The 27,657-nt window shown below is 40.7% G+C and overlaps 1 protein-coding gene and 2 non-coding genes across 3 annotated transcripts in view; 2 read left to right on the top strand and 1 right to left on the bottom strand.

The window, feature by feature from the left end:
- LOC126204176 (uncharacterized) overlaps positions 1 to 27,657 on the top strand; it is a 117,019-nt gene that overhangs the window by 70,888 nt on the left and 18,474 nt on the right. The window contains exons 4-8 of the mRNA XM_049938581.1: positions 3,566 to 3,826; positions 9,916 to 10,146; positions 13,957 to 14,188; positions 20,089 to 20,156; positions 20,421 to 20,498. Of these exons, the coding sequence (XP_049794538.1) occupies positions 3,566 to 3,826; positions 9,916 to 10,146; positions 13,957 to 14,188; positions 20,089 to 20,156; positions 20,421 to 20,498 (870 nt within the window). The remainder of the gene's footprint in view (positions 1 to 3,565; positions 3,827 to 9,915; positions 10,147 to 13,956; positions 14,189 to 20,088; positions 20,157 to 20,420; positions 20,499 to 27,657) is intronic.
- Trnas-cga (transfer RNA serine (anticodon CGA)) lies at positions 4,724 to 4,798 on the bottom strand. Its single transcript has one exon. It is a non-coding gene; the product is annotated as a tRNA-Ser (tRNA).
- On the top strand, positions 5,031 to 5,105 carry Trnas-cga (transfer RNA serine (anticodon CGA)). The gene has a single exon. It is a non-coding gene; the product is annotated as a tRNA-Ser (tRNA).

Below are 27,657 nucleotides of genomic sequence, written 5' to 3' on the forward strand. Positions count from 1 at the left end.
CCTTCTCAATGCTCTTCAGTGCAATTTTTATAACGTAGGCTGTTCACAAATATGATGGTAGCCTTACGGATTTTCTGCACTTTGCCTATAACTGTTTCCCAAGCAGTGCGTTCATTCAGCATTCATCGAAGAGTCGGTCGGTACTGGAGCAATTGACATGTCAAACTGACTTTTAAAAACATTTTCCAAAGAACACTGGTACAAAATGTTTTCATAACTGATAGGTTATCCGAAAAATCAGTTATCCGAACGTCCCTGTCTCCAATTCTTTCGAATAATCGATGCTTTACTGTACTGATTTAGTTTGTTTTATGATTTCGTCTATTTATTGAATACAGTTTCGACGTGTATTCCTCGATCGAATGTAAACTTTTTTTTTTTTTTAGACAGAGAGTAGTTGCCATGGAGCCACGAGGATGCCCTTTTGCGGATGACGTTAATCACTTGCGCTTCTCGCCCAACCCAGTATAGTCCTACTTACATTAGTTGGCATTTGACATCGACCGGTCTGCCCTGCTCCCACGCGAGTGGAAGCCCGCTGTTGTAGGCTAAAACTGTGTTGCCACTGACACTTTGTGCCAGTCTGATCTCAAGTACAAACTTTTCCATGCAGGCAAAAATTGTCCTAATTCAAGAAATAAACAAATCTTCGGCTCTAATTAAAATGAATACCAGTTTTATTATGCAATTAGACACCTTACAGTGATCTGCATCACACATGAGTTTCAGAATTATTACGTAATTTTATAAGGAGTAAAAGACTGAACTTCAAACTTACTATGAGTTAAATATTTACAACACTGCAGATAAAGCTTAAACGCAGTAAGGTACGAAACTAAGGAGGTAATTTGATGATCACAAAAAAGTAGACAACCATTAGTCACGAGGGTTTCCCAGTTGGTCGACTTCTGGCCACGAGTGGTCTGCGTCCCAGTACTACCAACAATGGAGATTTAAAAATGGTTCAAATGGCTCTTTGAGCACTATGGGACTTAACATCTGAGGTCATCAGTCCCCAAGAACTTAGAACTACTTAAACCTAACTAACCTAAGGACATCACACACATCCATGCCCAAAGCAGGATTCGAACCTATGACCGTAGCGGTCGCGCGATTCCAGACTGAAGCGCCTAGAACCGCTCGGCCACACTGGCCGGCAGAGATTTAAAATACAATACCTGTGTTTACGGTAGCCATTATAAAGTAATTTTCGTGCCATGTCGTGACAGAGCAGTAAGCACATGTACAGTGAGGAAAGCGCAGTTTGTCCTCCACCCTTTCACTCTACCCACGGCTGTCCATATATTGGACTTGGGACTGTTCGATGATCATCGGTATTTACAAAAATATCGAAATATCTGAAACATCGATGTGAACGATAAAAACATCGCCCTTCAATGTCGGAAAGAGAAAAGAAGATAAATAAAAAAAAATAAAAGGCTACTTGTTTCCACCGTCAGTTACCGTTGTATGATTTAAACGAAGTATAGTACCTATATAATGCGAGCTAAGCAAAGAATCAGACCTGTGAATAATTCAAGAAGTACGTACTAGATGTAGTTCAATTTTTGTAAGCGCGTCCTTTGTTTAATAATATCGTTAACTGTTATGCTAGAGCACTATCCATGCTAATAGCCGCATATATTGTAGATCTGGCAGACGATCTATGGAAAAGGCTAAATGTGAAATTTGCGTAGAAAAATACGTTGCTAGCAGTAAATTAATACTAATTACTAGTTTGTTGAACTTCAAAATATGTCATGTACTAGCGGTTCTAGGCGCTCAGTCCGGAACCGCGCGACTGCTACGGTCGCAGGTTCGAATCCTGCCTCGGGCATGGATGTGTGTCATGTCCTTAGGTTAGTTAGGTTTAAGTTGTTCTAAGTTCTAGGGGACTGATGACCACAGATGTTAAGTCCCATAGTGCTCAGAGCCATTTGAACCATTTTTATGTCATGTAACCAATAGAGACTATTGGGGAGCATTCGAAGAGTAATATAATAACAGAAATCGAAAGGCGCTTATTATCGATTTAACAAACACCCCACGGAAAAAGAGGGACGTTTGATGTGATGTACATGTACAGACAAACAAATGATTATAGTTTCAGAAAAACTGAACGAATTTTTCCAAGAGAAAGAGGTTCACAAATAGAGCAAATCAACAACACGTTGGTCTACCTATGGTCCTTGTGCAAGTAGTTATTCAGCTTGGCATTGTTTGACAGAATTCTGTCAACTGCTGCCTTAGATCGTCAAAACTGCGAACGGGTTAGAGGGGCATACCCATAATGCTCCAAATGTTCTCTATTTGAGGGGGGGGGGGGCGACCTTGCTGGCCAAAGTAGGGAGGATTTGGCAAGCACAAAGACAAGCAATGTAAACTCTCGCCATATGCAGACGGACGTTATCTTGCTGAAAAGTAAGCTCAGGATGGCTTGCCATAAGGGTTCCGCGGATGACAACCAAAGGATTCTCATTGCATAAGGACCAGAAGTGGACCAACGCTTGTGAAGCTCTTTCTCTTGAATAAATAAAAAATCATCCAGTTTTCTGAAATTATAATAATTTGTTTTACGTGCACGTCACACCTACCGATTTCCGTCGCCTTGGGTAATTCCTTTGTGGTAGGTGTTCTTTTCCCCTTAGAGCACCGTTGCTCGATTCTACGTAGATTCATACTTACACACTTTCAAGATGCACGTTTGAAAGCAAGCAAAACCATCAATGACTTTCTTGCAGCTGTTAAAGCGGCTGTCAGTAGGACGGGCAACGTTGGTACATTGTAGGAAAACAGAGAAACCAAATTTTATTTGTGGAATGTACTTTATAAAATAGCACAAAAGAATGATTTGCAAACTGGAATAGAAACAGCTCTACAATCACAGTTCAGTTATTACCTAAAAGATGGACTTCAACATCTTAAACAAGATCCATTAGAAGTATGGAATTAACGTGATCCAAAGTTATAAAAAATTGCACTCACGTATTCAGTCACAATGTCAGCTTCTGAAAGGCCGTTGTCAAAAGTAGGATATGCCCAGTGTCAGCAACGCAGTGAACTGAAGGCGAAACTTCTCTCAAAAATGTTTTGTAACATTAATTATTGTTGTATTTACTAATTATCAAATATTATCTTAGTCTTCATTTTTGCTGCTTTTCAAGACAGTCTATAAATTTATCGTTTAAAGTCGATGTTAAAGAAATCGATGTTTAGCGATCGATTATCAGTTCAGCCATCGAGTTTTAAATGTCAGTCTCGCAGTGGAAAACAGCATCGATTATACGCCAACACCACACATCCCCTGTTGAGCTCAGGTGTGCGCATTTTGCTTTTCCCCTAATTGCAATCTGCCAGGACTTCGTGAACGAGTATTATTTTCAACGAGTTGACCAGTTCTCCAGATATGGCGTGATAAGTTTGAAACTGTTCCTCGAGCGAGAAAATTTCTTTCATTTCGAAAATAAAAAAAACTTACACAAATAAATAGATAAGCGGAAGCTACTATCCTTCCTCCTGTTCTGTTGCAAAGCCCCACGCAAGTACGTCCTTGTTCTGCCCACAGCTTTCTGCGACTCGCGGGCTTCGCTGTCTTCGCTGTGCGACACGATCACGGGCGACGCGACGCTTTATTCCATGTTCCGCGCGGAGCCACACGTGCAGCCGACGGCGTGCCCGTTCCGCGGTCCGCCGTTCACGTTCACGTACAACCGCGGCGCTGGCGAGTGCCGCAATCCCGTCTCCAGGCTCGACTCTTGTTCGGACGAGGCGCGCCTGCTAATGCGCTACCAGGCCTGTCCGGACGTCACCGGCACCGAATCCACAGGTACGTGGCCGATATATTACAAATCACTGTTACCGAGTTAATTCTTTTCCGTTGTAAAGGATCTGACTCACTGCCCAACATTCTCAAGCAAAATCTAAAATACTAAAAAACGGTCGGATCCGCTACATCTCATATGTGCCCTAGGAATCAGTTTGAATTAGTTCCATGGTTGTAGATATTTGAATGTTATTCAAAGACTCATACCATATCATAGTGGTCTACACACTATCTTTGGCGCTAATTTGTTTCCACCAAGGAGACCTTACCTTATACTCACAGGACTTTGAAGGTCAGTGTCTGGACATCCGTCTCCTAAAGGAGGTCTAAGTGTGCCAAAAAAAAAAAAAAAACACTAACAAATCAACTAAAAAGATTTCCGAGTGCTGTGAAAAAAAGAACTCAGTAGTGAAATTTGTAGCATTCCGACTGCTTATGAGAATGCAGTATAGAATAAAGTATTGTTTTGAAACTGGATTTATTAATGATGGCAACGAAAATAATCTGTGTCATATTTTATACCTTAATTATGTATACAGCATATTAAACATATGTTTGCACAAATTACTTTCATCTGCAGCAAACTAGAACAATTCACTCATATCATTAACATAAATAACCTACATCTACTTTCCACAAGTACATGTGAAATTTTTATTTTAGGATAACATACATTCAATGTCAGCTTTGCCATTCTTTCAGTGTATCAAATTTGGAACATTACTTGCTTCTCCAGTCCAATGGCTGCCGGTGTTTTGAAACATACCACCTCCTCACATCCTCACATCAGAAGACATCTTGGTCATCTGTGGTCAAGAATACTGAATAACTCCAGAATGAAATTTTCACTCTGCAGCGGAGTGTGCGCTGATATGAAACTTCCTGGCAGATTAAAACTGTGTGCCGGGCCGAGACTCGAACTCGGGACCTTTGCCTTTCGCGGGCAAGTGCTCTACCAACTGAGCTACCCAAGCACAACTCACACCCTGTCCTCACAGCTTTACTTCTGCCAGTACCTCGCCTCCTACCTTCCAAACTTTACAGAAGCTCTCCTGCGAACCTTGCAGAACTAGCACTCCTGAAAGAAAGGATATTGCGGAGACATGGCTTAGCTACAGTCTAAGTTCGCGGGAGAGCTTCTGTAAAGTTTGGAAGGTAGGAGACGAGGTACTGGCAGAAGTAAAGCTGTGAGGAGGGGCGTGAGTCGTGCTTGGGTAGCTCAGTTGGTAGAGCACTTGCCCGCGAAAGGCAAAGGTCCCGAGTTCGAGTCTCGGCCCGGCACACAGTTTTAATCTGCCAGGAAGTTTCACTGAATAACTCGTCACTCCTAATTCACGAAGGTGTGAGACAGCTAGAATCATCCAGGTTGAAGTCCTGTAAACCGGCGTGTAAAACGGCCATGGAATTGTTAAGCAACCATTTCGACCCCTAAAGACAGCTGTCGGAAAGAATGGACATCTTCTACTCCACAGGGCATCTTGAAAGTTTAAGATCCAACAGTAAGGCTCAATGGTTTCAACTTGCCAAGATACACTTGGAGCAGGCTTCACTGTTTCAGATGTGGTGAATAGAATAGAATAGGATATTTTTATTAGCCTTTCAGTATTTTTTAAACAATTGGCTTCGTCAAAGTTTACAGAGGGTTTTAGTTTCAGTACGATATTCAAATAGTTACAGAAAGGGGAGAAAAGGAACTAAAGACCTTATCTTCAGCATTATGTAAAACAATGTTTTATAGATTAATTAAATACACACATAAGAAAAGAATCACAGTAAATAACTAGCTTATATAATATCAAAACATTTTCTTCATGACTTAGGTAAAACATATATTTTGATGATTAGTTTCTAAGAATTCTTCAGTTGTATAGAATTCGTTGTTTTTTAGCCAGGTTTACAATGTATTCTTATATTTATTTAGTGGTACTGTACGAGATGAGCATGGTAACTTATTGAAAAATTTTATGGTTAAGTACTTATAGTTATTATGGACTACAGCAAGTCTTGTGGAAGGAAAGTCCAGCAGGTGATTGTTTCTTGTACTGTGTGTATGCACATCACATCTCATGTTCAATTTTTTCAGATTTTCTCTGGCATATATTAAACAGTTATATATGTACATGCTTGGCACTGTCATTACGCCAAGAGATTTAAAATAATTTCTGCAGGACTCTCTGGGTGCTAACCCTTCCATGCACCTGATTGCTTTCTTCTGCCATCTGAAAATACATTCAGCCCCTGGGGAGTTACCCCAAAGCAATATTCCATATTGCAGCTGGGAATGAAAAAAAGCATAGTATGAATGGAGTAGCAATTGCTTGCTCACACTGTTTCTTAATTTATACAATAAGAAAAGTACTCATGCTAGTTTACTACATAGATAATTGGTGTGTCCTTCCCATGAGAGATTTTGGTCTATGATTAGTCCAAGTAATTTGCATCATTTCTCTATTTTTGTCCAGTACACTCTGTAAGTTCTCTCCTGTACTTATTAATGTCATATCGTCAGCATATTGTATGTTCTTACATGGTATGTAATTCGAGAAGTCATTAACATAGACAATGAACAGAAAAGGTCCAAGAACAGAGCCTTGGGGTATTCCTCTTTCTATAGGAGGTATTTCTGACCTCTGCTTATTTGCATATACAAGTTGTAACCTATTGCTTAGATAAGATTTGAATAGACAGAGTGTATCATCTTCAATGCCATAGTATTTTAACTTTTTGATGAGTATGTCATGTGACACCGAGTCAAATGCTTTACTTAGGTCAATAAGTGTTCCAGACATTGATACCATTTTTTCATACCCTTCATAAACATTGCTCACCAAAGCTTCTACTGCTTTTACAGTTGATAGGTGTGACCTGAAGCCAAACTGTTGTTCATTTAAAATTTTGTTGGTTTCAAAATACTTGTATATTTGCTTATGCACACAATTTTCTACTAACTTGTATATGATTGGTACTATTGAAATGGGTCTGTAGTTATTTGGGAGGTTTCTTTCACTTTTTTTATACACAGGCAATGCAACTGTGAGCTTAAGACAGTTGGGGAATATTCCTTCATCAAGTACTCTGTTTGATAGTGAGAGAAGTGGCGTTTCAATTTCTTTTGCTATACATTTAATGATGAGATTACTGAGCCCATAATAGTCACCTGTTTTGGAATTACTTAATTTGTTTATTGACTTATGAATATCATTTAATGTGATTCGGGTCCAAGTGAACTTCTCACTTCTTGTCTGTTTTGCACAAGTGAGCAATGCTTCTGCATCAGAGGCAGAATTTATGGGTGGGGTGGTGACACTATTTACAAAATATTCATTGAGAATATTGCAGTCAATAGGGATACTCCTTTCTTTATTGGTATTATTAATTTCCCTTTTAGTGACAGTCCAGGCAGCTTTACATTTATTTTTAGAATTTAAAATATATTCATCATTTGCACAGCACTTAGCATTTTTTATTTCTAATCTGTAAAGGTTTCTCATTTTAGTGTAATTTTCCTTGTCCCTATCACTGTTATGAGATTTGTCTTTCGTAATCATCAGTAGTATTCTGAGTTTGTTAAGTTGTGGGTGTACCACTTGTTAGTATTTTGTTGCTTATGAGTAATATTACTCTGGTACCTTTTGGTTACCAAGGGGCATATCATTTCTACTATATGTTTCATCTCTGTCAGGAAAATGGAAAAACATTTATTAATCATTTTCTTGTTATCCATTACATGAGTCCAATCCATTTCTTTTAACTGGTTTATCATTTTGTTTACATTGGGTTCACCTAGAATTCTATATGTCACTTCTCTCTCTGTAGAACTGAAGGCTGACTTTTCTATTTGAAGCCATAGTCCTGCGTGATCTGATATTCCTAATTCTATTACATCACATTGTATGAAGTCTCTTTGTACATTGCTAATTATGTTATCAAGGCATGCGTTCAGTCTAGTGGGTGTTTCATTGAGACAGTAATAGTTTAATGACCTCAGAGTGTTAATCATATGGATTACATTTTTTCTCTTTGCCCTTATATCTATGTTAATATCACCTACAATTACAATTCTATGCTGTTTATATTTTTACAACAGCAATATTAAAGTATTAATTTTTTCTATAAATACTATCTCATCAGAGCCTGGGATTCGATAGATTGAGACAATTACAGTTTTATGTTTGTGCATTACCACACCAGCTACTTCTATTGTAGCTTCAAGGCATATTCTACTAAGGTCTATAACTGAGTAATGCAATTCAAGGTTACTTTTGACATATTGAGACCCCACCATGTGTATTACTTTTTCTGCAGTAGCTTGTAACTAACTAATATCCAAGAGGAACCCACAAGTCTATTTCAGTGTCTTTCATCCAGTGTTCATTGATGCATAGAACACTGCAGTTGATTTTATTGAGCCAGTATTGTAATTCATTGATTTTACACCTAAGAGATTGTACATTTATATGAAGGAGGAGGAAACTGTCACTGCTACATAATGGTATTCTACTTTCACAGAACCTTCTGTATTCATTTATTTTCATTACATGATCTAGGGTTGCACAATTATCTGTATGAATTAGACTGCTGCAGTTTCCACTTAATGTGGTTTCTAACTTTCCTTCATCTGTAATGTCGTTTTCTCTAAAAAAGGAGGTATGGGAAGAAGTGCTTCGATTCTTCATAAATGGGGTTGGGTGGACACCTCATACTGTGACTGTGCTGACGTTCCACGAACAATCACACATATAGTGGTGGACTGCCTACTCCGTGCCTTCCCTGGAAATCTAATGGATTTGAACCTGGTTACTTCTGAAGTGGTGGATTGGATCAGTGGCTTAGATATAAAGATCTAAAATGCATTTCAGTGTGTCTGTGGTACTATATTTTATGTGTTATTGTGATTGTTATGTATCATACACTAAATAATAATAATAAAATATTTGATGCAAAACTTAATATTAAAATGTGGGACTCAATCAGCTTTTGCAATGCAAAAGCACTAAAATTGATGCCTTTCGAAGGAGCAAACCTCCATCATCAGAATAATTTTAAAAGAATCTTATAAATCAATAGAGATACAAATAAAAATGTTAAAAATCCATTATCGCCAATTGGTAAAATGAACTAAAATAAATTGGCATATGCTGTTCGTGAATACAGGTCGTGTCACAGCGATGGTTATTTGGATGCATGGTCCATATTCCTCCATGAATGACACACCTGGATACAGCCACATACATAGCACTTTACTTTCCACATCAACTTAGAGCAATCTGTTAAATACAAATTATATTCTTCTCCTTATTATTATTCTGCTAGTGCCAACTGCCTTCCCACAGTGGTAACACTGGTTTCTATCAGATCACCGAAGTTAAGCACTGTCAGGCTTGGGAAGCATTTGGATAGGTGACTGTCTGCATCTGCCAAGTGCTGCTGCCCAGCGAGGTGCACTCAGCCCTTGTCAAGCCAACTGAGGAGCTACTTGTCTGAGAAATAGTGGCTCTAGTCATGAAAACTGGCAGTTGCTGGGAAAGTGGTGTGCTGATCACATGCCCCTCCATACCCACATCCAGTGATGCCTATCATTTCAGGATGACATAGCAGTCAGTTGATACCGTTGGGCCTTCCATGGCCCGCTCAGATGGAAAGTTCTTCTTCTAATGCTTATCCATTGCATATGTAGGCGACTATCACAGCTATATCACTTTTGCAAAAACATTCCAAGTTTGTGCCGAGTCTATGTCCTTAAGCTTCTGGAACAAGGTGTTCTTCTTTTTCTTCTTCTTCTTCACCCTCTTTTTATCACATAACTTTCCTGAAGAATGTTCAGCAGCTGTTTGTACCAAATTTCTATCCCTCATTACATGGCTGAGATAGAGAATTTTAACTGTCACTGATGCTCTTAGCATTATACGATAAAGTCATGTTTTAGATGCCTCAAGTTGTTCGCCCCTTCATCTCAACCAAAGTCCAAGTCTCAGTTACATAGAAAAGTATAGGACAGATTTAGCATCATAGAAATCTTTTTTTCCAATTTGGCTCTTGTGTAGAATGTACTGCAATGTTTGCAAGATGCTCACACTGAATGCATTTTTCAGTGGAGGAGCTGGTCTGCCTGGCAACGTGGAAAGAGGGCAGTACTCGCTACCTGGTGGGCAAGCTGTACCACAAGACTGCCACCACGGACGAGGATCGCTACCGTTGCTTCGTGTATGACCGCAGCCAACGTGATGGCCATGTCACATACAATGTGGCACAGTCTGGAGATGCCACATGTTCGGGGCTGCTGTCTGCCACCGAGGGATCGCGCACCATGAGTCTCACAAAGGGTACACCACCATACATTTACAATATGATGCAGAACTGCAAATTACACATTTTACTCATGCACAGACCCAGCTGTTGTCAAATGTTCCCTGATGTGTATAGAATTTTGACACCAATCAGTATCTGTATATTTGTACCCAACAGGGCAGTCTGTTCAGGAACAGAAAGATAAGGGAAGGTGTGCGCACTGCTGTAGTAACTGAGAGTCAGAGCACTTGGCAGTAATAACTAGGACTTAATGTATGTGACTGTAGTAGCTACAGCTCGGAACACTAGGCAGTAGTAACTATGACTTAGAATACGTGGTGGTAGTCATATGACTCAGATGCTCACCTTATGTTTCCTGTAACATTCTCTGAAGGATGTACATAATAAAGACATCTATTACATCAGAAGTCAGTTAATACTAAATATGACTAGGAGCATTTGGTAATAATGACCTGGAGTTATTGGTGGAAGTAGCTATGACTCGGAGTATATGGCAGTAATCTCAATGATACGGTGGTAGTAACTGTGGCTTGGAGCAAGTTGCATATTAATTGTGATTCAGAGCAAGCGGTAGTAACTATGACTCAAAGTACTGTGTGGTAGTAACTATGACTCGGAGCGTGTGGTGATAGTAATTATGAGTCAGAGCCATTTGTGGTAGAGGAGAAACATTTACTGTTCCTGTGCAAGTACCAGGACTTGTGACTTAAAATATAATTTTGGTTTGGTTGTTGGCCTAAACAGTTATGGAATGCTGTGAGAAACCATAAACAACTGAGGTAAAATACCATTGATTTTACAAGCAAAAAATGTGACTGGATTTTTCATCACTCCTTCACAGGAAGGACTACATGTGCAGTGTAATTTATTTTATAACTTGTTTATGTTGACTTCTGAATTTTTACCTGTTTTCTTATTACGCATGGAAATGTTGCCTGCATGCAAATTTTCCAGATATCCCTATCTTTCGCACAGGTCTTTTTGTTTACTTTCACTTTCACCTTCAGCATTATTCATTTCCTGATGTATACACAAGTAAATATTTCACCATGTACATTTAGCCTAATAGACACAAGCAAACATTGAAGCACAATACTTAATTCTAAATTTTATTGTTCCTGTGCAAGTACCAGGACTTGTGACTTAGAATATAATTTTGGTTTGGTTGTTGGCCTAAACAGTTATGGAATGCTGTGAGTGTTTTAACACAATAAAACTAAGACCATATTGTGAAATGTTTACGAATTTTTAGAGTAATTACACAGCATCTATAGATACTGTAGTTAGACAATGGAGAATTTAAAACATGTAGAACCCTGACTGTGGATCAGTTTGCTCGAATGTGCCTTCCTAGGCCTTTTTTCAGAAATACAGTAGGCTCTTGACTATCCAGTCTAATGTGGCAGAAGGTAAAGCCAGCTAACAATAACAGATGGTTTGGAGTTCTATAAATTCCCTGTTATGATGACCCCAACCAAACCATTCAAAACACCCCTTTTGTCTGACTTTTGATGTAATAGATGCTAGTTATATGTGTTTGTTATGTGCATCCTTCAGAGAATGTTACAGGAAACATAACATGATCAACATTGTCAAGTATCACTGTACAATTACACAAATGACATAAGCCACGCCTAATAAAAAAGGTGAAATTCACAGGCTTGAGGTTTTAAAAAAGTATTTGATAGATGACTGCGCCCCTCTGTTAGCCCTCTTCCAAGCTGCAATATGCCTCCTTCCTGCTCACAAAGTAGTGCAGCACTGCCTCTGAATTACCGTTTGCACAAAATCATTGTCAGTTCATGAACTTCGCTACTTGTCTGTGATGTCCTCTGCATCAACATTCTCACAGCTTGGTATATTTTTGAGCAATGAAACGATGTCATCATTTCTATTTTTGAGTTTGGTTTCACATGTGAATTTAAAATGTCCACCTTCATGTTCAAAAAGAATTTTCCAAAACCTTAAAATTAATGTGTTTGGAATCTTTTCCCATACTTTAGTTAACCACCTTATGATGTGTAGCAAGTCAGTCCTCGTCAGAATGGTTACATAGTCTTCATTACTATCAACTGCTGATATCAATGAACTGAGAAGATGGAAATATTTCTTCATTAGCATTTCAACGTTGTCCTGGTCCATCAGCTGACACAAAGAGCAGTCACATTTCATGGTAAAAATAATGTTTTGAAATCTCCATCTACAAGTTCATAACTGGCAGGATGCGAAGCATGTTATTGAGAATCAGCAGTGCTTTCTACAGTAAATAGTTGTGTTTCAAATATTTCTCTACAGCTGGTATGAATTAATTTGGGAATTGAGTTTTAAAGGTTTCTGAATTCATCCATCCTTTCTTCTGAGATGTGTAATGTCTGCTGATTTTTCTTTGGAAGCTCTATGTTTCCATTGCTTCCCTATTAATGTAAACCTAAGCTTATGGATAAAGCTTCTCCACTAATGGTAATCTGGTGAATACTAAATTGTTTTTTCCACCGATCCAACCATCCATCATTGGCAGTAAATTCTGAATCTTCTCCTTCAATTTGCTACTGAAATTGCAATGCTTTGTCCTGTAATATTGGCCCAGTAATGGACAAACCTTTGCCTCTTAAATGTTCATTGCATAAAAATAAAACCTGCTCAATTTCTTAATGGTTGTCTTTCAACAGTGTCTTCCTTAGTTCTATTCCACTTCCACCAGATTGGGAAACACGCCATTTTTCAGTTTCTCTTAGATTTTTCTTCCAGTCTTAAACAGTAATTTTTTATACTCTAAAGCAGTAGTTTTGGCTGCTAATCCAGAATCCAGCTGCTTTACAGTATGTAGTTTCTGATCTATAGTCACTACATGTGTTTTTCATTTATTGCCCATTTCCGACTCCGTAATTGAAATACAAAAGACCACCCTACACAGCAATATAACAACACACAAACTTTGAACATCCGATGTGCAACTGAAGAAACAAAGAGAACAAGGTTGCCGACAGAGCTACTCTCTATCCTGTTATTGTTGTTTGTGAGCACTGTAGGAGGGGTTTTAATTATGGTTTGTTTAAGAGTGGTTCCGACAATTTATTCAATATAATATTACTTTGGTCTTTAAATATGTCTGCTTGTGTCTGTATGTGTGGATGGATACGTGTGTGTGTGCGAGTGTATACCAGTCCTTTTTTCCCCCTAAGGTAAGTCTTTCCGCTCCCGGGATTGGAATGACTCCTTACCCTCTCCCTTAAAACCCACATCCTTTCGTCTTTCCCTCTCCTTCCCTCTTTCCTGATGAGGCAACAGTTTGTTGCGAAAGCTTGAATTCTGTGTGTATGTTTGTGTTTGTTTGTGTGTCTGTCGACCTGCCAGCACTTTCATTTGGTAAGTCACATCATCTTTGTTTTTAGATATAATATTACAGTATGTGCATTATAACTGCAACTCCAGATGTGCTAGAAGCACAAAAGATGCATAAAATATTGTGAAAGGCCACATGACATTGTGAAGAGAACCTGCTTGCTAAAGCTTTAGAAAAGCACAGTTGTACAATAAATTAACCCCCATGTTATCACAGAGAAGTATTGTTATGATATTAATTAAGTAGGCCAGATAGTATGATGGCTGGATCATCCAGAGCTAGATACTCGAGAGACTACAGTATAGTGAACGTCACTGTGTCAATTTTCCTGCGCGTTACTGTTTTAACTGATATATAGTTGCCTACATATTAAAGTGATCTATTGCTTTTGTACCAAAATTTAGTCACATTATTACAGTTTTTTCAACAAGATAATTAATGAGGTAGATATTAATTAATTTTTGTCTTTTCCTTTTCGCAGTGGAGAACCGTCATACACAGTGTAGATTTCCAAGCTGGGTGACAGACCACCATAACTGGTACACGTTGGACATGAAGCAGTCTTATCACTTCTCACATAAAAATGCAACCTTGCGAATAACTGATGATTCTGCTCACGAGGTGCGCATTGTGTGCCATAGTGTAGAGAAGTCACCGCCCGGTGTTGATGCAGGCCAGCAAGCCACACTCGTGGCCCATATCACCAGTGGATGGTTGGTATTATGATCTAAACGAAGAGTACTTATTAATTTCTTGTGAGCCCTTTGGTAGGCATGGCAGATGCATTAACTTAGTACTAAATATATGCCTATGAAATACTGTGAGAAACTAGTTTCTGTCATATGAAGCCATCACCAACAATCATCTGGCAATTAAAAGTCAGAAGACCAATATAAAATAATGTCAACAAATTAACAAAAAATTGTGACTCATGAGGGAGAGGGGTCTTAAAAATCTGTTCATTTGTTTTAATAGACAGTTGTGGTTGAATAATAGCCACTATGACTTTAAATTGGAATAATAATGGTTAGAAGTGTTTTCAATTTTTTTTCTTTTTTCCTATGGCTCCTAACCTTTTTGATCAAACAACACTATAGTGTTGTAGTAGCAGTGATGAGTGTTCTATCCCATTCCAGTCAGTGAAGAATTAGAAGCATCTAGAACACTGACTGTGGATCCTCTTGCTTGAATGTGCGTTCTAAGTTCATTTTGGTTACACATTGTGTTTTAAGAGTTTATTATCTCTGTGTGTCTCGTTTATTTTTATGAATGCTTGATATGAAACAAAAGCATAGCTGCTCTGGAGAATGGAGGAGTAGATTATTTCCTCTACATCTACATCTACATATATACTCTGCTAGCCACCAAGCGGTGTGTGGCGGAGGGCACAGTTCACGCCAAAGTCAAATTTCCCCCAGTCGGTCCCACTCGTGGATCGTGCGAAGGAAAGACAGCTGCCTGAACGCCTCAGTACAAGCTCTAATTTCCCTATCTCTGAATGCTGATCATGGTGCAATTTGAAAGTTGGTGGTAATAATATATGCTCTACATCCTCAGCGAAGTTTGGATTTTGGAATTTAGTGAGCAGCCCCTTCCGCTTAGTGCGCCGTCTATCTGCAAGTGTGTCCCACTTCAAACTTTCTATGAGATTTGTAACGTTCTCGTGATGGCTAAATGCACCAGTTGCGAATCTTGCCACTCTTCTTTGGACCTTCTCCATCTCTTGAATCAGACCCAACTGGTAACGGTCCCATACAGACGAACAATACTCTAAGACTGGATGAACTAAGATATTGTAAGCTATTTCCTTTGTTGAAGGACTGCATTGCTTCAGGATTCTACCAATAAACGGCAATCTAGAGTTTGTCTTGCCCATTACTTGTGCAATCTGATCACTCCATTTGAGATCATTTCAAATAGTTACACCCGGATACTTGATGGATGTTACCGCTTCCAAAGACTGGGCATTTATTTTGTACTCATACATTAATGGGGATTTTTGGCTTATTATATGCAGTAGGTTACACTTACTAATATTGAGAGACAACTGCCAGTCATTTCACCATGCATTTATTTTCCGCAAATCCTCATTGATTTGTTCACAACTTTCGTGTGATACTACTTTCCTGTAGACTACAGCGTCATCGGCAAACAGTCTAATGCCTCTGTCAATACCATCAATCATATCGTTTATGTAAATCATAAAAAGCAGCTGACCTATTGCACTACCCTGGGGCACACCTGAAGTTATGCTTTTCTCTGTTGAAGTCACCCCATTCAGGACGACATACTGCTCTCTGACTGTTAGGAAACTATCTACCCAACCGCATATGTCATCAGATAGGCCATAAGCGTGCCATTTTTGGAGCAAGCAACAGTGCGGAATTGAGTCGAACGCCTTTCGAAAGTCGAGAAATATGGCATCAACCTGGGAGCCGGTATCTAGAGCCTGTTGTATATCATGCACAAAGAGGGCCAGCTATGTCTCGCATACCACTGTTTCCTAAAGCCATGCTGGTTTCTGCAGATGAGCTTCTCAGAGTTTAGAGAGGTCATTATGTCTGAACAAAAAATATGTTCCATGATTTTTACAACAAATTGATGTCAGTGAAATTGGCCAGTAATTATGTGCATCCGATTTTCTACCCTTTTTATAGATTGCTATGACCTGGGCCTTCTTCAAGTCCCGTGCAACTTTCCGCTGTTCCAATGATCTCTGATAGATGATGAATACGAATGGTGTTATATTTGTAGCGTAGTCAACATAACATCTTACAGGGATACCGTCCGGGCCAGATGCCTTCCTGGCGTCTAAGGATCTTAACTGTTATACAATCCCGGATACACTAAACACTATGTCAGCCATCCTTGCGTTTGCTCGATGATTGAAAGGGGGAATGGTGTTGCAGTCCTCCACCGTAAATGAGTATTTGAAAGCTAGGTTTAGAATTTCAGCCTTCTGTTTATCGTCATTAGTTACATTACCCGTACTGTCAGCAAGAGAAGGTATTGAATTACGGGGGGCTATCCACAAAGTACATTACGTTTTGGAATTAAAAATAAATAAAGTATTGGAATTTTTTTTATTATATACAGATGAAAACCACACTTAAATGCTACTTTTCTACATAGTTGCCATTTAAATTAAGGCACTTATTGTAGCGATGGACGAGCTTGGAAATTCCTTCGTCGTAAAATTCGGCCGCCTGCGCCTTCAACCACGTGGTTACCTCTTCTTGAAGCTGTGCGTCGTCATCAAAACGCTGCATAGCCAACCACTTCTTCATTGCTGGGAATAAGTGGAAGTCGCTCGGTGCCATGTCGGGACTGTACGGTGGATGAGGAAACAACTCCCACTTAAAAGATTCGAGAACTTCATGAGTGGCGTTTGCCGTGTGGGCCCGGGCGTTGTCGTGAATCAGCAAAATCTTTGAGCCCAACTTTCCCCTGCGCTTGTTTTGTATTGCTCTTCTGAGGTTGTGCAGAGTTTGGCAATACCTTTGAGAGGTTATTGTAGTGCCTCTTTCCAGGAAATCCACAAAAATCACACCTTTTCTGTCCCAAAAGAAGAGGTAACCACGTGGTTGAAGGTGCAGGCGGCCGAATTTTACGACGAAGGAATTTCCAAGCTCGTCCATCGCTACGATTTTAAGTGCCTTAATTTAAATGGCAACTATGTAGAAAAGTAGCATTTAAGTGTGGCTTTCATCTGTATATAATAAAAAAAACTTCCAATACTTAATTTATTTTTAATTCCAAAACGTAATGTACTTTGTGGATAGCCCTCGTATTTGTAGCATTCACAGATTAGACGTACGACCAAAATTTTTTGGGGTTATTTGTAGAATCTGCAGATAAAATATTGCTTTCAAATTCGTTAAAAGAATCTCTCATTGACCTTCCGACAGCTGCTTTCATTTCCCATAATTTCTGTTTGTCAGCGGGGCAGTGACTACATTTAAAACAACTGTGCAGAATTCTGTGCTTTCTCAGCAACTTCCTAAAATGTTTGTTGTACCAAGGTGGATCCTTTCCCTCCCCTATATTTTTGCTAGGTACATACTTCTGTAGCACGTGGTGGACAATACCTTCAAATTCCGACCAAAGATGCTCAATATCTTTGTGTCCCACAGTGAATGCTTGGAGCTGACTATGAAGATATTCATTAATGACACTTTTATTTGCTTTCCGAAACAAGAAAACTCTATGCTGTTTCTTTGGTATTTTTTCAGCTTCCACTGATATAGAAGCCACGATGACTTTATGATCACTAATACCTCCTTCTAGATTAATTTCCTCAAAAAGATCAGGTCTGTTTGTCACCAAGATATCTAATATATCCCCATCTCGAGTTGGTTTTCTAACCGATTGCTCAAGGTTGTATGTTGAGAGTGCCCCTAGAATAACCTCACACGAGTCTTTGCTACTGCCTCCTGTGATAAACATGTAATTTTCCCAGTCAGTTGATGCCAGATTAAAGTCTCCACCTATAACTAATGGATAATTTGGATATTTGTTTCCTATGTACTCAAGACTTCCCTGAAACGTTCTGCAATGTTTGTTGCGGATGCTGGTTGTCTACAAAAACATCCTAATACAATGGTCAATCCTTGTCTGATTGACAGCTTTATCCAGACTATTTCACAGTCTGACTCAGTATTGATCAAAACTGCATTTAAACAGCTTTTAGCTTAAATGAACACACCACCTCCCACAGCATTAGTCCTATCCTTCCTAAACATTGTTCAAAATTTCACTGCCATTTATGTCTGGTTTCAACCAGCTTTCGGTACCTAATACAATATTGGCATTGCGAATGTTTATTTTGGAGAGTAACTCAGCGATCTTGCTACAGGCACTTTGAAAATTTACTAACATGAGATTTAGCATATTTAAATCCTTTGGAATGATCTGTTTAGGTGAAATAACAATTTTTACAGTTGGCACACCCACATCAGTGTCATGAACTGGTAATTTTTCAGGCCAACGGTTTGTTGCCTGTGGGGAGGAACCTAATATATATAAAAAAAAACCATGTGCACGTCACAAGTACTGTGCTACCCATGTAGCTGGTGTATAGTGCACCCCTGATCTATCAAGGGGCATCCTACAACCTTCCATCCCACAGCGCAGGTCATGGAATCTACAACCATTTTCATCACAGTCAATGTAGCCTCTGGTTTAGATTCTCCACTCGACTCCAAACCAGAGGATCCCGTTCCACCCTCGGTACGATGCTGCAGATCATCGGCTTGGCTTCCACTCCTCGAGAGATGGAGGCCGCCTTCACCAATTTAGCCAGCTGTTGAAAGGACCCAAGGATTTCCTTGGAACCCCGATGACAGGCATCATTGGTGGCGACATGTGCAACAATCTGCAGCTGGCTGCACCCCGCACGCTTGATAGCTGCCGGAAGAGCCTCTTCCACATACTGGACAAGGCCCTGCTGCAAGCACATTGAGTGAACGTTGGACTTCTTCCCCGCCCTAGCCGCTATGTTCCTGAGGGACTCTATGACCCACCTAACATTGGAGCTCCCAATAACTAACAAACCCCTATCCCCACGTGCCTGTCCGGACCTTGCTGAAGGAGCGGCCACTATCCTGGCAAAAGGTACGTTCTGATACGGCTCAGCCCCCCCTCCCCTCCCCTGCATCAGATAGCACACTGAATCAATTAGCAAAATGCATGGGATTTGGCAGGAGCTTGTGTCCCCCATGCAGCCTTTGCCTTGAGGCTTGAGACCTCGACACAGTCTGCCACCCACATTGAGATGAGAGTGGGTCAGCCAGCTCAGTCACACCTGAGGTCGGCTCAGTGACAGAGAGCTGTGACCCCCCCCCCTCCCCACCACATGTAGTTCAGCACAGGCTGCCCCAGGCACCCCATCCCCACCGCACCTAAAGGTGGCTCTCTGGAGCTTGTTGACTGTGGCCAACAAAGCTTCCAGCTACGTTTGGGCTGTGGCCAACTCCTCCTGCATCCGCACGCAACAGACACAGTCCCTATCCATCTCGCTAATAACTGATTTACTGTAAAAAACTTTAGGAAACCTACTGCCACACAAGCTACACTGTAGTTCAGAAAGGGCACTCAATAATCAAAAACTATAAAAATGCATGATAGAAGCTAGATCTGGTGCTTATTTTTCTGTGAGGGGCTATCTAGTGAATACTAAAGAATAAGACAGTGACCTACAGTAAACTGCTAGGGGCTATCTAGTGAATATTATTAACAAATTAAACAGTAACCTACACCTACTGATTATCCCTCATATAATGTAAACATACTGCTTCTGAAACTGTGGTAATCTGTATAAGGAGAGAAGCTTCCTTTACTTCCTCTGTATATAAGGAAGAAAGAGAAAGTTTGTTAACAGTATAAAAATCACTATTGCATACTTACATATTACAAAAGCTATGCTTTATTTTCTGTTTCGCATATTGTTTTATTTTCGCCAGGTATTTTTGCTATTGCATTATCTAGCTGTTACTGCATAATTACAGTCAGATCATGTGTACTCTTTACCATAAAATTAATATGATATAGTATCCTTTGTGTGACAACAGTTTCATTTTATTCTGTTGACTAATTACATTTATGTATCTTACAGTAACAGTGGTTATGTCTGCATGGTATTCTACAGGCGTGATGGCCATGTGATTGAGCTGCAACAAACCAGTAAGAATCTTGATATTCTATTAAAGCTCTTGTAATCTGTGAGCCACTGCATTTTATATTTTTAGTGCTGGCCAAAGCTTTTGTGTGATAATTATAAAACTGAGCAGAGAAATACAAAATTCATTTCTGAAGTTGAAATAACTGTAGGCTTCATATTGTTTTTAGAAAGAATGTTACATATGAATTATTATTTGTAGCTGAAATAGTTTTGTATAACAGTATCCCTAGAACTTATAAAATGAACAAGTATTTTTTCTTTCACAGCACATCTTGTGCAAGCTCCAGAAGAAGCATGCAACCCAGCATATTTGAAGTCTGCACTTCCTCACACCACACTGATCAGTAAGTATGAAATAATTTTGTTTTTGCATTAGAAATGTTATAAATTTACCAATACCATTAATGTTAAACAATATTAGATGAACGTATAGGTACACAGAAAATCAAATTTGGCTTGTATAGTGTAAGATCATTTTTTTCTAAATATCTAAATTGAATATGCATTTACACAGAGAAAAATAACATGTGTGACAGCTGAAATGGATTGACAATAATTTATTTTTTATTGACTTCAGTGCATAATGGAACAGGGTGATAGAGCATTATTACACTCATTTTATAAGAATTTTGCAAAGTTGCATTAGTTGCCTGTGAATGGCGGAAAAGCTGTGCTTTTTGTGAGATTTTAACAAAAAGGATTTAACGTTTACAAGCTTTCGGAGCCAGTGGCTCCTACTTCTGGTGGAAGAGTTGAAGGGGAAGGAAGGAGGGTGAAGGAAAAGGACTGGAGAGGTTTAGGGAAAGGGGTACAGAAAAGTCACCCAGAACCTTGGATCAGGAGAGACTTACATTATAGTATCGATAATTGATTAGCCCCCTTACCTTCACCTAATTTTTATTGGTTCCATGTTGGTTGCGAACTGGTGCTTTGGAATAATTTTCCTACCATTTTGTCATTGTTTTTTTCTTATGTTCTATTGTTGACTGTCTGTTGTTCCTGGGCTCCACTGTTTCTCTCATTTCACTCTGCAGCCTTGCATTTGGTTGCTGCAATATTTTACTGTCAGGTATAATATGTTTCGAAAATCTTGTGGTACGTAAAGTTTGTTAAAATCTCGAGAGCCATATAAATCCACATGTATTAATTACATGAATTTATCATTTTAATGATTACTTGGACATACCAACAAAAATGGAAAGTATATTTTTAATCTAATCTACATTTTATTCATATCTGCACTTAGTCATCAATAAAATAGTGTTTTCTGTTATTGTGCCTTGAATAATTAACCTTCTTACCAGTCATTGGCAGAGAATGCACTAATGACGCTTTAAGTATCTGGTGTGTAATACTCAAGTACTTGTTCCGTACTTATTGTGAGCACTTTTCATTTCGTGATTTATTGAAAGAATGTGCTTCCCATGGATATTCTGTAATACGTGCAAAGAATTGTGTATCCATGTTTTCACTCTTTGTCTCCGATGATGGCAGTTAGCCAAAACGCATAATCAAAATATTAAATAATAAACTGTGGCCAAGACAGAAAAAAATTGTGTGTGTGAATAATGAATAAACAAACCAGCTGAGCTGTACAGGCATGACTTACAACACACCCTCAAAGTTTCATTTTCATTGGTATGTAGGAAAATTTATGCATTGGTCAGATGTTCTTAAAAAATTCTTTTTAGAAGTAGGTGTCTTTATGTTTTTGCCACACTGCACCAATTTTTTAAAATAACATAATTAACGTTTTCCTGAGCAAAGTTGACAACATTGCGATATCTATATCTGCGTGATGTAAAATACACCTTAGATAGGGGGGGGGGGGGGGGGAAACTGAAAGACTGTACTGGCAACACACATATGTTGTTACATATCACACACTGCAATAGAGCAGCTTATTGTTTTTGTAGAGAGCATTCATCATTTATTTACATGTAAAACTCACTACAAATATGTGGAATAAATGTAGCATCATAAACCTGGAAATGGATAACTCCACCATAGACCAAGGCATAAAATATCAATGTAATCAACTAAATAGTAAGCTACCAGTTGGGGATAAACCACAGCTATTTAAAGTAACTGAGGATACAGCAGCTCTTTTAAAAGTAATACAATAGATTCGATTCTGATTTAAGTTTAGCTGGTGTAAGCATGATTAACATTAAGCAATATAGTGATAATTTCACTGTTAATACAGTATACAGATTAAGATTTTACAATTCGCTTGTCTTTTGTTAATAGATACTTTGGTTCACTCCACTTCTTTGATGGTTCTCCTCCTTAATGGAATCGACAAAACACAATTAATGAAGGATTCCAGTAATAGTGGATCCATGCATAATGTGAATAGCAAACAAAACACAGTCCAAGGCATTGCATAGTTGCGGCACACAAAGATCACTATTTAATGCTGGCATCAACGAAGAATTGGAGGCCTAGCAAACCCTTTATTGACCCAGGTGGCCGGACAGTGACCTTATGCCAGGCCAACTTGATATATATATATATATATATATATGTATAATAGAGGGAAACATTCCACTTGGGAAAAAACCTCTTTCCTCATCACCTTAGCCAGCTTCATCCTGACCCACAACTTCTTCACTTTTGAAGGCCAGACATACCAACAATTAGAGGGAACAGCCATGGGTACCAGGATGGCCCCCTCGTATGCCAACCTATTCATGGGTCGCTTAGAGGAAGCCTTCTTGGTTACCCATATATATATATATATATATATATATATAAGCTTGAATTTTGTGTGTATGTTTGTGTTTGTTTGTGTGTCTGTCGACCTGCCAGCACTTTCATTTGGTATATATATATATATATATATATAACAGAGGGAAACATTCCACGTGGGAAAAATATATCTAAAAAGAAAGATGATGAGACTTACCAAACAACCTGCCAGCACTTTTGTTTGGTAAGTCTCATCATCTTTCTTTTTATATATATATATATATATATATATATATATATATATATATATATATATATATATATATATATATATATATATATATATATATATATATATATAAGAATATAACAGAGGGAAACATTCCACGTGGAAAAAATATATCTAAAAAGAAAGATGATGAGACTTACCAAACAAAAGCGCTGGCAGGTCGATAGACACACAAACAAACACAAATATACACACAAAATTCTAGCTTTCGCAACCAACGGTTGCTTCGTCAGGAAAGAGGGAAGGAGAGGGAAAGATGAAAGGATGTGGGTTTTAAGGGAGAGGGTAAGGAGTCATTCCAATCCCGGGAGCGGAAAGACTTACCTTAGGGGGAAAAAAGGACAGGTATACACTCGCACACACACACATATCCATCCACACATACAGACACAAGCAGACATATTTAAAGACAAAGAGTTTGGGCAGAGATGTCAGTCGAGGTGGAAGAGTAGAGGCAAAGAAGTTGTTGAGAGACAGGTGAGGTATGAGTGGCGGCAACTTGAAATTAGCGGAGATTGAGGCCTGGCGGATAACGAGAAGAGAGGATATACTGAAGGGCAAGTTCCCATCTCCGGAGTTCGGATAGGTTGGTGTTGGTGGGAAGTATCCAGATAACCCGGACGGTGTAACACTGTGCCAAGATGTGCTGGCTGTGCACCAAGGCATGTTTAGCCACAGGGTGATCCTCATTACCAACAAACACTGTCTGCCTGTGTCCATTCATGCGAATGGACAGTTTGTTGCTGGTCATTCCCACATAGAATGCATCACAGTGTAGGCAGGTCAGTTGGTAAATCACGTGGGTGCTTTCACACGTGGCTCTGCCTTTGATCGTGTACACCTTCCGGGTTACAGGATTGGAGTAGGTGGTGGTGGGAGGGTGCATGGGACAGGTTTTGCACCGGGGGCGGTTACAAGGATAGGAGCCAGAGGGTAGGGAAGGTGGTTTGGGGATTTCATAGGGATGAACTAACAGGTTACGAAGGTTAGGTGGACGGCGGAAAGACACTCTTGGCGGAGTGGGGAGGATTTCATGAAGGATGGATCTCATTTCAGGGCAGGATTTGAGGAAGTCGTATCCCTGCTGGAGAGCCACATTCAGAGTCTGGTCCAGTCCCGGAAAGTATCCTGTCACAAGTGGGGCACTTTTGTGGTTCTTCTGTGGGGGATTCTGGGTTTGAGGGGATGAGGAAGTGGCTCTGGTTATTTGCTTCTGTACCAGGCCGGGAGGGTAGTTGCGGGATGCGAAAGCTGTTGTCAGGTTGTTGGTGTAATGTTTCAGGGATTCCGGACTGGAGCAGATTCATTTGCCACGAAGACCTAGGCTGTAGGGAAGGGACCGTTTGATGTGGAATGGGTGGCAGCTGTCATAATGGAGGTACTGTTGCTTGTTGGTGGGTTTGATGTGGACGGACGTGTGAAGTTGGCCATTGGACAGGTGGAGGTCAACGTCAAGGAAAGTGGCATGGGATTTGGAGTAGGACCAGGTGAATCTGATGGAACCAAAGGAGTTGAGGTTGGAGAGGAAATTCTGGAGTTCTTCTTCACTGTGAGTCCAGATCATGAAGATGTCATCAATAAATCTGTACCAAACTTTGGGTTGGCAGACCTGGGTAACCAAGAAGGCTTCCTCTAAGCGACCCATGAATAGGTTGGCGTACGAGGGGGGCCATCCTGGTACCCATGGCTGTTCCCTTTAATTGTTGGTATGTCTGGCCTTCAAAAGTGAAGAAGTTGTGGGTCAGGATGAAGCTGGCTAAGGTAATGAGGAAAGAGGTTTTAGGTAGGGTGGCAGGTGATCGGCGTGAAAGGAAATGCTCCATCGCAGCGAGGCCCTGGACGTGCGGAATATTTGTGTATAAGGAAGTGGCATCAATGGTTACAAGGATGGTTTCCGGGGGTAACAGATTGGGTAAGGATTCCAGGCGTTCAAGGAAGTGGTTGGTGTCTTTGATGAAGGATGGGAGACTGCATGTAATGGGTTGAAGGTGTTGATCTACGTAGGCAGAGATACGTTCTGTGGGGGCTTGGTAACCAGCTACAATGGGGCGGCCGGGATGATTGGGTTTGTGGATTTTAGGAAGAAGGTAGAAGGTTGGGGTGCGGGGTGTCTGTGGGGTCAGGAGGTTGATGGAGTCAGGTGAAAGGTTTTGCAGGGGGCCTAAGGTTCTGAGGATTCCTTGAAGCTCCGCCTGCGACATCGGGAATGGGGTTACCTTGGCAAACTTTGTATGTGGTGTTGTCTGAAAGCTGACGCAGTCCCTCAGCCACATACTCCCGACGATCAAGTACCACGGTCATGGAACCCTTGTCCGCCGGAAGAATGACGATGGATCGGTCAGCCTTCAGATCACGGATAGCCTGGGCTTCAGCAGTGGTGATGTTGGGTGTAGGATTAAGGTTTTTTAAGAAGGATTGAGATGCAAGGCTGGAAGTCAGAAATTCCTGGAAGGTTTGGAGAGGGTGATTTTGAGGAAGAGGAGGTGGGTCCCGCTGTGACGGAGGACGGAACTGTTCCAGGCAGGGTTCAATTTGGATGGTGTCTTGGGGAGTTGGATCATTAGGAGTAGGATTAGGATCATTTTTCTTCGTGGCAAAGTGATATTTCCAGCAGAGAGTACGGGTGTAGGACAGTAAATCTTTGACGAGGGCTGTTTGGTTGAATCTGGGAGTGGGGCTGAAGGTGAGGCCTTTGGATAGGACAGAGGTTTCGGATTGGGAGAGAGGTTTGGAGGAAAGGTTAACTACTGAATTAGGGTGTTGTGGTTCCAGATTGTGTTGAAAGGAATTTTGAGGTTTTGGAGGGAGTGGAGCTGGAAGTGGGAGATTGAGTAGATGGGAGAGACTGGGTTTGTGTGCAATGAGAGGTGGTTGAGGTTTGCTGGAAAGGTTGTGAAGGGTGAGTGAGTTGCCTTTCCGGAGGTGGGAAACCAGGAGATTGGATAGTTTTTTGAGGTGGAGGGTGGCATGCTGTTCTAATTTACGGTTGGCCTGTAGGAGGATGCTTGTCTGACACTTGGCATTACCCCCAAAGGCCTCACACTTAAAGTTCCCATCTCTGGCTGCAACCCTTCCTTCCATCAGTCCCTATACCAGTTCCAAACTGAACAATCCATTGCCCTCACCCACCTAATCCTTCACCTACACATCAACTCAGCCAATGAACACACCCGTCAACTCCTATCCTTAATAAAAGTCCTTAATCTTTCCTCTCCCACATCCACACCGGCTGTTCAGAGCATCCTCCTACAGGCCAACCGTAAATTAGAACAGCATGCCACCCTCCACCTCAAAAAACTATCCAATCTCCTGGTTTCCCACCTCCGGAAAGGCAACTCACTCACCCTTCACAACCTTTCCAGCAAACCTCAACCACCTCTCATTGCACACAAACCCAGTCTCTCCCATCTACTCAATCTCCCACTTCCAGCTCCACTCCCTCCAAAACCTCAAAATTCCTTTCAACACAATCTGGAACCACAACACCCTAATTCAGTAGTTAACCTTTCCTCCAAACCTCTCTCCCAATCCGAAACCTCTGTCCTATCCAAAGGCCTCACCTTCAGCCCCACTCCCAGATTCAACCAAACAGCCCTCGTCAAAGATTTACTGTCCTACACCCGTACTCTCTGCTGGAAATATCACTTTGCCACGAAGAAAAATGATCCTAATCCTACTCCTAATGATCCAACTCCCCAAGACACCATCCAAATTGAACCCTGCCTGGAACAGTTCCGTCCTCCGTCACAGCGGGACCCACCTCCTCTTCCTCAAAATCACCCTCTCCAAACCTTCCAGGAATTTCTGACTTCCAGCCTTGCATCTCAATCCTTCTTAAAAAACCTTAATCCTACACCCAACATCACCACTGCTGAAGCCCAGGCTATCCGTGATCTGAAGGCTGACCGATCCATCGTCATTCTTCCGGCGGACAAGGGTTCCATGACCGTGGTACTTGATCGTCGGGAGTATGTGGCTGAGGGACTGCGTCAGCTTTCAGACAACACCACATACAAAGTTTGCCAAGGTAACCCCATTCCCGATGTCCAGGCGGAGCTTCAAGGAATCCTCAGAACCTTAGGCCCCCTGCAAAACCTTTCACCTGACTCCATCAACCTCCTGACCCCACAGACACCCCGCACCCCAACCTTCTACCTTCTTCCTAAAATCCACAAACCCAATCATCCCGGCCGCCCCATTGTAGCTGGTTACCAAGCCCCCACAGAACGTATCTCTGCCTACGTAGATCAACACCTTCAACCCATTACATGCAGTCTCCCATCCTTCATCAAAGACACCAACCACTTCCTTGAACGCCTGGAATCCTTACCCAATCTGTTACCCCCGGAAACCATCCTTGTAACCATTGATGCCACTTCCTTATACACAAATATTCCGCACGTCCAGGGCCTCGCTGCGATGGAGCATTTCCTTTCACGCCGATCACCTGCCACCCTACCTAAAACCTCTTTCCTCATTACCTTAGCCAGCTTCATCCTGACCCACAACTTCTTCACTTTTGA

This window comes from Schistocerca nitens, chromosome 9 (assembly GCF_023898315.1).
Source record: "Schistocerca nitens isolate TAMUIC-IGC-003100 chromosome 9, iqSchNite1.1, whole genome shotgun sequence".
NCBI classification, from domain to species: domain Eukaryota; kingdom Metazoa; phylum Arthropoda; class Insecta; order Orthoptera; family Acrididae; genus Schistocerca; species Schistocerca nitens.